The sequence below is a fragment of the Cynoglossus semilaevis genome, chromosome 2 (assembly GCF_000523025.1).
Source record: "Cynoglossus semilaevis isolate Cse_v1.0 chromosome 2, Cse_v1.0, whole genome shotgun sequence".
Classification (NCBI taxonomy): Eukaryota; Metazoa; Chordata; class Actinopteri; order Pleuronectiformes; family Cynoglossidae; genus Cynoglossus; species Cynoglossus semilaevis.
This window is the reverse complement of record NC_024308.1, coordinates 17,588,583-17,599,679: the sequence shown is the minus strand read 5'-3', so window position 1 is coordinate 17,599,679 and position 11,097 is coordinate 17,588,583. Positions and strand designations below refer to the sequence as shown.

The 11,097-nt window shown below is 41.4% G+C and overlaps 1 protein-coding gene across 3 annotated transcripts in view; it reads right to left on the bottom strand.

Moving 5' to 3' along the window:
- Positions 1 to 11,097, bottom strand: part of ssbp4 (single stranded DNA binding protein 4) — a 91,688-nt gene that overhangs the window by 7,609 nt on the left and 72,982 nt on the right. For all 3 annotated transcript variants that reach the window (XM_025053966.1, XM_008307079.3, XM_008307078.3), the window contains 4 exons: positions 2,830 to 2,913; positions 1,784 to 1,910; positions 1,625 to 1,692; positions 91 to 155 (listed from right to left, as the gene is read on the bottom strand). In XM_025053966.1, coding sequence (XP_024909734.1) covers positions 91 to 155; positions 1,625 to 1,692; positions 1,784 to 1,910; positions 2,830 to 2,913 — 344 coding nt within the window. The remainder of the gene's footprint in view (positions 1 to 90; positions 156 to 1,624; positions 1,693 to 1,783; positions 1,911 to 2,829; positions 2,914 to 11,097) is intronic.

Genomic DNA, 11,097 nt, shown 5'->3' with positions numbered 1-11,097 from the left:
TCAAGTGAGATTGTTTAATTATGAGCTCATTAACAGTACTAATCTTTCATTAATGAGGTTAAGGTTCTTTTTTTTTGTCCGTTTACTCACATGTTCATGCCGGGCATCCCTGGACCCATGGAGTTTGGAGGAGGCCTCATCCCACCGCCGTAGTTCTGCACAGAGAGACAACCACAGTCAGCGCAGCACCTCACACCTGAGCTCTCTGACAGAAGGTCACTGATGATCATGTCTCCCACTAACCAGTCTTTAATTATGGGCTGGCTGCAAAAGGCTGCGTGTGTGTGTGTGTGTTTGTCAAAGTGGACAGCTGTGTCAGTGTGTCTGCATGCGTCGTGTGTTTTCTATGTGTTTTTGATCTCTTTGTGTGTTTGTGAGTTCGTTTTCATGGCTGCCCAGCAGGAGAGTTGGCAACCACTACACTCCTGCATGTGTGTGTGTGTGTGTGTGTGTGCATAGGTGTTCAACAAGGAGACAGATCGCAGGGGGCAGGGCAGAGAGCAGCTCCACTCAGAGGAAGAATTTTGTTCAGCAGACGATTACACTTGTCGAGCAGATGCCCCACCAGCTGCTGGTGCTGCTAACTGCCAAAGTCACCGTGCCAGGGTGGCACAGAGAGGGGCCCGGGGCCACAGGGAGTGTGTGTGTGTGTGTGTGTGTGTGTGTGTGTGCGCGTGTGTCTGTGTACGAGGTTATACTTAAATGGGAGGTGGAGGAGTGCAGACTGTGCTGCTGAGAGGTTAGAGTAATACAAAAACTGCTGTTGATTTAGCATCTTGGGCTGCACTCAGTCACAGTGATAGTATTCATGTGACATTTGCAATGATTTACATTTAATAACAGGGCTGTCAGATGATTAAAATAATCCAAGGATCCCCAGGTAGCTGTGGATCGATCATGATTAATCGTGTATAATTAACAACTGAAACACAAGGACATATAACAGCAGGTAGATGTGTGTGTTTTATACCTGTTTTAGTCCAAATGACTGAATTAATAATCAATAACCAAATGTCATGAGAAATAATGCAAACGTATAGAGCTGTTGGAATTGAGTGAACTAGTGTATATTAGTGTATGTTATGTTTTCCATCGCCACGGTCTCGAGAAATTCTGACCAAATGAAGTAAATCCTTTAAAAGTGACTTGTATAAAGTCATGTAGTCAACATGCAGGCCTCAGGTGTTTACTGGAGTGAAAGAAAAATACAGACTGCATCGAAAACAGGCAACAAGCCTCCCATGTATATGTTATCATATATAATCTGCATATATACAGGCCTCGATGTAAAGGTGGTAGTTTCTCTAAAAACATTTTTTTTGGATAAACTGAACCTGGCAGTGGACAAGCTGTGGTTGGAGCAAAGCTACTCATTAGAGCCCATGTGACATTTAAAAGTCAGAGCCATGTTCCTGGCAGAAGCAGAAGTTCTCCTCAGCTGAAGCCGAGGACGTTATGAATGTTGGTGTGAAATTATAGCTATTTTTATGACGGCTATAAAACGAAGGTTAACCAAACACTGAGTTTGTTCACGATAAACTGACAGTCAGAGCACTGAATCTGTGTGTCATCTGTGAGTGGGAGTGTGTCATCTGGGTCAGTGTCTGTGATCGCTGGTGCCTACCTGTGGACCCATGCCGCCCATGCCTCTGGGAGGATTCATCCTCATTGGTCCTCCCATGTTTGGATGACCTGTGGTAGGACACAAAACGTTTCAGCTTGTTCACAGATTTCAGCTCCAGTGTGGCTCCTCTACCGTAACGCAGCATCTTAGTTATGTTACCTTGAGGTCTGGTGGGATCCAGACTGTTTGGCAGGAGAGGCTGTGACCCTGGGATGCTTCCAGGAGGCTGATTTGGCATTCGGAGGGAGGGCCTGGGGCCACCTGGATACCGTGGAGACATGAATGGCTGCAGGACAGACAGGGCGAGGATCATGATGTTTGTTAACTGAGCTACTCAGCATTAAAGAACATGTTTCTAGAGCACCAAGGATTCAACATGAGCTCCTGGAACATTTAGCTCTGAGTAGACACTCAATATCTCAAGGTAGAGAGCAGATAAACTGTGTTGATTAATTTGTTAATATTAATCTGAGTAAAAACTGGAGAAATTCAACTTGACTCAAGAGTCGACTCTAGGTTTGGGATGAGTAAAGTGGCAGTGTTATTAGGATAAGGGTCAAATAACAGAGACGACCTGCACCGTGAACATGATTTGAGAGGAAGGGTGGAGGAGGGGAGGTTAGGGGAAGTAAAAGAGACAGAATAACTACTATTGTATCCTCTTCTCCTCCTGACTGTGTTATAGCAGGTCTGTGGACAAAGAGCTGTGCCATGTCAGGCTGTGCTGCAATATTAATGGTGTATTGATGGTCTATAGGATGGCGAGTGCTAGGCTCCTGGTTCAGGGAGAACGGAGGCTCCTTCAGATGCACCTCTGCTCCTCACAGCTGGGGAAACGCAGCTAAATAATTCATCCCACTGAGCATGGTGGATGCTGCCTGTGCTGTCTGTTAGCACAACACTGACCTGAGTGCTGTTTGGATGGATTAGTGAGTGGATAATTAAATGAGTATTTCTTTTATCTACGTTGATGGTCTTCCTGAGCAGAACATTTTTATAGATTATAATGTACTGTTTAGAGGAAAATAGACAATAATGCAGAACAGTAGATGTATCATTGCTGAATATCTAATGTTATACAGCGGTGTGTGATGTCACCATACACAAGTAGACACTTAGTGTAGAACCTTAAAAATGATTATAAAGGAGAACTTTACTTATCACTAGAATCATGTGGACTTGAAGGGTTAATATTTTCTTCTTACCTGTCCGTGAGGTCCCATCATGGGATTACTGGGGTTGTGAGGAGGAGGCTGTGTGTGAGGGGAAGGCTGAGATCCTGGTGGACCCTGAGGGAAGAAAGAAAAGGTCGATCTAAGTACAAAAATGTTGGTGAAGTACTGACTTTAGAAGAAATAATAAATGTAACACGTGTCTCGTTAGCATGGTCAAAATTAACATTGTCATTAAACACAGACTGTAAAGATGACATGATCAAACCCGCAAACAGTGACAACAAACAATGTGACCCTTTCCTGACACAGTTACATGAATCACATGATGGAATTTCACTAAAGAGGAAACACAGGATATCTTGTCTGCTGCAGTCTAACGATGCATCTGCTTTGCTACTTTACCAAAGAAAAGCTTGGAAAATTTGCAGACGGACATATTGATTTTCATGCGCAGGAAATGTTTATTTTCCAGATGAGGTCAAATCTGTTCACGAGGTTGGACTGAAATCAATGTTCTGTTTCAGTGTTTCACCAAAGAACTATCCAGGTTATTCTGAGACAGTCGCTAAGGTAGTTTTGTAAAAAAGTATTGTGAGGGCAGTTTTTAAGATGTGCTGCTGTGCACCACACACATATAAATATATACAGTAGGTACTGACGTTTGCTTCTTGGAGAAAATAGAACTAGAAGTAGAAATGATCACATTTGTGACATCATGAATTTAAGGCTCCATAATGACACCCCTGCTTTAAATCAATTGAAATGGTCTACTACTGTTACTTTCTTGGAGCTCTCAAACCCTTTTTCTTTTTACAAATTTGAAAAATTACATTTCAAAAGTATTGAACTAACGTCATATTTTAAAACAAATCCAAACCAACTGCCCGTCCAACACTTGCAGCACTGCTCTATCCAAACTCTGGCTCTGCCCACAATCCACAATTATCCATCTTAATTAAATTAATACATATACTGAAGAAAAATAAATAAATATTATTATTCAATTTAAACCATTTTTCCAGTTAAGTGTCACACAAAACACGGCCAGTTATTTCCACTCACAGTCACAGCTATCGTCGTCTAATTAACTTAAGCTTGAGCCCCAAGAGAGAAGCCACACACGGGGAGAACACGTAAATGTCACACAGAAAGGCCCATTAACCAATAGGATTCAGGCCAGTGTCCTGCTGGGAGGTGAACTGCTCATCATTATGACAACATGTGTCCTGAGACCATGCTTTTGTGCAGCCAGCGAATGTGTAACATTCACGTTGACCTGATGTGTACGTTTGAATCAAGCCTTTCTTAATTGTTCTAATTGTGTTGGTTGCTAGTAAACAGTACCAGTTCCATCCTGATCCTGTGAGAGCAGGAAATATCAGCATCAGGCGACACATTTGTTAGGTACTGTTTTAATACAGAAGTCTCACACCCTGTAGGTTGGCTCAGTACAGGTTGTGCTAAAAGCTCCACCCCAGCCACAACTGTTTCCCATTAATGTGTTGATTTATTATTAACACAGAGGAACCCACTGTATAGGTTTCCACTTCAAAACAAGTCTGTGTCTGCTTTTTTAGGAGGCACAGATACATCTCTTGGCATGCAAAAAAAGAATCACACCTCACACAGTCTGTGAATCGTGCTCTCCCCGGCCTGCATCTCCTCCAGTTTCCCACCCTACCCACTGTTCCACAATTTCTACGTAAGCGCTCTCCGTTGGCACGGCTAAGATGGCGGAGCGTCGACAGCACGGAGCATCAGGAACCGTGGGCGCTGCTACAGTGGGAAAATAAACAAACCTGACTGACAGCTTGAAACAAGTTGGTTCCCACGAGCAGAGGGACATTAGATAAACGCTCAGGTTTTGGAGGGACTCCTGAGCGTGTCCATACATGTTTCACTGATACTTCTCATCAGCAGATAAGTTATTTACAGAATCCTAAGTGTTTTTTTCAAACAGCAAAGGTGTTAAGCAATTCTCAGCAGCATGGCTGTTCAACACAGACACTTCTTTAATCACGGTGAGGCTGTCCCTGCTGCACTGATTGTTGAGGAAACTGTCATTGTCACAAATATGAAAAGCCAGCATGGAAAAACCTCTTGAAAGATATTCTCTTTAGTCCATCATTTATTGGTCCATCCGCCTTTGTCCAATAAAACAGTTTTTTGATACCATTGCACAGAGATGTGAAGACACTTGTAGGGTAAATGAGAACATCTTGAAGAACTAATCTCAGATGTTCATGTCCAAATCTTCCCCCTCGTTCCTATGCTTTTATGTGTTGCAGTTATGTATGATATTATATCATATTTATAAAATGTATATGTGTATATATGTATATGTATATGCAACTAATATACTGTGTATAAATATATTACCAATATCTATCCTATATAATATTATGTATGTATAGTAACCCCTAGTGATATTTGCTGCATAAATACAAGTATATATGTATTGTATATATATGTATATATATGTTTATATATGTAATACATAATTTAATTTAATAATAACAATAGTATTACAAAAATATAATAATAAATAATAATTGAGATTACAATCTACAACGCCACACACAGCAACAATAAACTCCTAACACTAACCTATCAATCTACCACTACTAACCTACTAATCTACTAACATCCACTGTTCAGGCTCCTCAACAGTGTGCTGCTAATCCTTTTGTATTTGTATTTTGTTGTCTTATCTGTGTCTTTTTGCTGTTGTTCTGCTGCTGGAGCCTTAATTTCCCAAAGGGAACGTCTAAAAGCTCTGAATATTTCTCTCTAAATTCTCCACCTGAACTGATTCTCTGACCTGACCCCCAACAGCTCAGCTGCTCCTTTAGTCCAGGGGTTCCCAGCCGTTCCATGCTAACCCTTCCCAAACAGTGTTAGCTTCTGGCTAGGACCTCCTTTGTAAACACACAGACATTGCTACAAAACATCAACAAGAAACATCGACATATCCCATTGGGCTGTGGCCCCCACTTTGAAAACCACCGTTTCAGACAATGTCACTGTGTCCATGTCCAGATCTGCACTTGTCATCACAGATCTAGTGACCATAGCCACAGAGCTCTGCCTTCAGTTTCCACCTCTATTGTCCATCATCCATGAATTTCACCTGCCCTGTCTTTACTCCTAACATTGTCACCTGCTTCATTCACATATATACATTCCGCTCCAAATAAAAAACCAAATGTTTTTGAGTAGAAATGAACAGTGTCAGTGGTCTTATATGATTACAAATGTTGTACTTTAAGTGGGTCACTGGACAAATGTCTTAGTTTTCTTTCTAAAAAAACAAAAACACACACAGCTCTTCTCTATAATGTGCCATACTGGGCTTCCCTGCTATTACATCTGAATGGGCTGAACATATGGCCTTTATGACTCTACAGTTCTCTCTACAGCTCCCTCCAGACGCACACACACACACACACATTTTAACTGTGTACAGGCCAAGTGGCCTAGCTGAAGTACGACTGTGTGAGTGTGCGTTTGCTTGCATGCATGCGTGCGTGCGTCCAAGTGCGTTGTGTTGTTTTATTATTGGTGTGAGAGGTGAAGGAAGGAGGGAACAAAGCGAACGTTAAACAAAGCAATTAATAAAATCATTTTCTACACAGCCAAGGGGATAAGTGCTTGGCAGAGAACCCCACCTTCATCAACACAAGCCCCTTGCCTCGCTACCACTCACTTCACTGGGAGGAAGGCCCTCAGCTAAACCCCTAATGAACCACTAAGAAAGAGGGTAGAAGGGACGGCAGAGTCGGTGGGAAAATTAAAGAAAGACTTTTGAGGTTTCTTCTTTCATTTACAGCTGCCTTCACTAGAGGGCAGTATGTAACTACTGTGAAACTACTGGAACCGTGTACACACACAAACACAAATCTGTAGGGCTGTTCTAGATAGGACAGTGTCAATGTGTCCTGCCTTTTACCTTTATTTAAAAAACACAAACAAAATTACAGTTTTCACCTAACCTCCACCTGGGCTCTGAGAACAACGGGCTGGATCTTCGTGTCCTGGTTTTGGTCCCCCTGAGTTTATTAGTCCTGTTAAGGCTGGGATTTTTAAACACAGCCGATTCTATAGGGGAACCACACACAAACTCAAAGTCAGTCCGTGCTGACGCGCCAGAGTTCCTGGCAGTGGCAGCAGTACGTATCCTGACCTCACTTCCTGGATAAAGCATGGCCACCTCAAGACCAAGAGTTGGGAACACACTGTTGGTGTTGGTGTTTCTGCTCCTTTACAGAAGGAATACTGACAACGGACTCACTGATTTCAGAAATGTAGCCAGTGACTAAAATGTTTTCAATTCTCCTTGACCTCAGGAGGAACGAAGGGAAGGTTGGGTGACGTCTCAACACTGTGAGGACAGGTTCTTCACATCAGCCTGGGAGGCAGAAGAAACAGGCTGGATCTAACATGTGCAGCTAATAGGGATGAAGCAGGCACAGCAGACGACAAAGACCACAGTAATACTGTGTTTAACTGTGCAGTTATCACCGTGTCTGACCTACATCAAACAACACCAGACAGACAGTGGACAGGAAACACAATCGTTGCCCCTAAGGTTTAGGTGGATTAGGATTAGGAACCTTCTATTTCTTCCTTCTACGGATTCAGTAGTGAAAAAAGGAAAATTACCAGGGACAGGTATTATATTATATATTATTTCCTAAACATATTTTACTGTGTATTTTTAATTTTCACAAACAAAATGTGAAATATTACAGACACAGGTTTGAATGTTTGTCGGGGAATTTTAATGAAGAATTCAACAGAGTCTTTTGTCTGCCGGTCAATAAGCTGTGTGACCTCACTGAAGTTTAAGTATCTGGTTAATGGACTCATTCTCAGCTTTGTGTTAGAGAGCCAAAGTAAGTCTTACAGCTTCACAGAGTCTGTTCTGACTGAGGTCACTTACCTATGACCTATCCAACCCTAACCCTTGTCAGTTTCCACATTTCTTTTCACTTTCTAAAGCATCTTTTTTTAAATCAACTTTGTTAAAAAAAGTGAGCAGAAAAAAAAAATCAAATTCCATTTCCACTTTGATGAATAAATTACTCAGAACAGATGTCTCTTTAATTTAGCATGTGCCTGCCATGTGCTGGATTTGAACAGGCTCTTAAATTCTTCTTTGTTACTTCAGTTGCTTGTTTTTAAACGTGTAATCAAACCTAATCCTCTTGTTGTGCATTTTGGTGTTTTCTCTGAAGAGCTACAATTACCTGCAGTGAAACACGCTGCCCTTGACTTTCCTATTTTTTTTGGGTGGGGGGATTGGGGGGAGGGCAGGAGGAGTGATTTGAGTTGAGGTTAAAGATGTAACCCCACCCTAACTGGATTAGAGACTTAATGATGCACTTTCAAATATTTTGAGCACCTGATTCACATGCGGAGCTCAGGGAGCAAAGTCATCATAGAAGGATCTTCAGGGTATTATTTGACAGATGGACCATTTAAATCTCTATAGAGCACATTGTATCTAATTATTTCCCCTCTAGACAGAAGGCTATAATGCTCTTATTTGAGCAGTTTTGCCCTGAATCCTGTGTCCTTTCCTTGCTTCTCACTCTTATTACCTGCACGTCTGCTGCATGCAGATTGTATATAAAGAAATACTGTAAAAAAGCTGATACTTTACAAGGGTGTTTACAGTTCAGTCTCAGCAGCAGACGGAGTCATGATCCATCAACTGTTTACAGTTGTCGGCTGTCATTTTCCGTCTTGAAACGAGTGAAAACATTTTTAAACGGTTCCCTGTCAGCCGCAGTTTTACGGCCACGGCTAAATGGAATGACTGTTGTCGGTTCAGAGACGTTACAGTGCACATGCACATGAACATCAGATTTTGACCAACGTACGTACGGCTGACTCTGCCGTAAAATATGGATAATAATATTAGATTGAGGACAGTACTGGGCTGAAACTGGTTAATGTGTCACCATCTTCTGACCTTGACTTTTGCCTGACGTCACAGACACAAACATGACTGCCCTTGATCTTTCCTTCTGTTTTTTTAGACTCTGACTGCTGTTACCATCACTTTTTTTCCACTGTTTACAAGTAAAAAAAAATCGACATAATTACTGTCATCTGTCACTAAAGACCAAGTGAGGGCAGATGATGTCACTGACTGGTAAACAGACAGGGTCAATGCTGTGCTATTCCTGTACCTCTGCGTCAAAGCTTCTATTTTTGAGGTGTGTGCAGAACATTTCCAAATGTTACCATAAAAAAACCCCGAACTTTTTAACCACATTACCTAAGGGTCAAAGTCTGACTTTAATAAACTTATTTTCAGTGATATTTCCGTTAGGCTAACATGTTCAGGAATATTCTAAAAGTTTGGTTTTAGTCAGACAGTCAACTTGCTGTGTGTCCTCTTCTCCTCCACCGTCTGCTGCTTTGTTTTCTACTCCTCCTCACCTTCATTACCTCTCTCTCCTTTCTCTAACAGTAACCCCTCCACATTTGTCCTCCCCAGAGGGCCATGATGCAGCAGCATTTCTCTAAGGAGAGACTTGCATAGTAAATGTGAGCTCTGCAGCCACGTTTTTTTTATATAAAGTATTTACTTATTCTTTTTTTTTTTTGTAATTTTCATTTCCCTTCCTAAATCATGTCTCTCTCTTTATCTTCCTCCTTATTTGCTGCCGGCACCTGATGTCAGGCTCATCCTGTGAGCTACATATCAGGGCAGCGAGGCAGAGGACAGTTCTAACTCCACCTCCATTTTCATTTACTGTCCCTGCCTTGCCTCCTCCTCTCTCTTCCTTTCCCCCCCAGGAATATAGCCAATAACAGTGTTGGGGTCACCTATGTTAATTACAGTTCTAGTGCATCCAGGGAAAAAAACATCTGCAACAAAAACACACAAACTTTCTCTGTTCTGTGTGAGCCATGGGTGAGTAAGCATGTGTCGACAGTTGAGTGAGGAAAATAGTTTCAAAGACAAGGGAAATGTAGAGAGTGGGAAAATGTCATTGAGAAGAATGTCACATGCATGTAGTGTGAAGAACAGCGGTGGGTGAAAGTGCATCCAGTGGTAAGAAATAAGGGCAGAGAATTCACTCTTACCAGACACGATTCCTGTACAGCCTTATCTGTAAAACTCTGTTCATGTGACAAACATCTGAGACTGGAACGCTCTCAGCTCCAAACCAGAAACGATCACACTGTCCATTCACTGAGCTCACGTCCTGTACTTCATCTGTGCTTTATAACTGGGGGCTAACAATCCACTGAAACGTCTGGAGAGTGTCAGTGATGACAGTGAAGATTTCGTTTTGACTAACTTAAAAGCATACCATTCAAACTCAAACTCACTACGACCTGAGAAGAACGACGCGAGTCTCGTAGAGAATTTCACCTCTGTCATTCTCCCTCTTCACCTGGACCACTGTCCTCGGGTGCACTTTGAAACTTTGGTGAACCAAAGAAATGCTTTGAGAAATGTGTAACCTGATGAGTGATCAGTCAAGACCCCGAGTTTAAAAAGATGTCAGGACCACTGAAGTCCACTGACACACTGAAGTCCACTGACACACTGATGTCCACTGACACACTGATGTCCAAATAAACTAAACAACACACAACACTGTGCCAATTAGCCGACAGTCGACAAGAAATGAAAATGGCCAGGCTGTATGTGCTCTGACATTATTCACATTTTAAATACCCAGCATGAGTATAATTGTAATTTTGTATTTGTAATACTCTGGGCTTTAAATGGACATGGACTGTATGCAGGTACGAGAAGAACAACTAGGAAACCCCTGCTAGTTAACAACCTCTGAAGAAAACGGACTCCTGACTTATCGTTTGTCAGTTTTCAATGTCTCTTTGGAGAATATTCTCCACATTTGTAGACACACTAACAGCATTCTCTGACCTTTTCAGAAAATGTCACTGTCTTCCACACAGTTATTGTTTATATAGAACATTGATAGAGCAAATGATGTTGGTTTATTCCAAAATCTCATCGCTTGTTCTAGACATGTCTTTTGAAATTTTGTCAAATATTATAAGTATAAAGAATATATATATATGTAATTTGAAATTATTTTCTCAAATTTATATACATGTATATATATATATATATATATATATATATATATATATATATATATATATATATATATATATATATATATATAGTGGAACCTGGGGATACAAGCTACCTGGAATACAAGTATTCCATGTTATGAGTGATGAGTGATACGAGGAAACATCGAGATACGAGTGGTCAACCTGGTTCAATTTTTCCACGACACT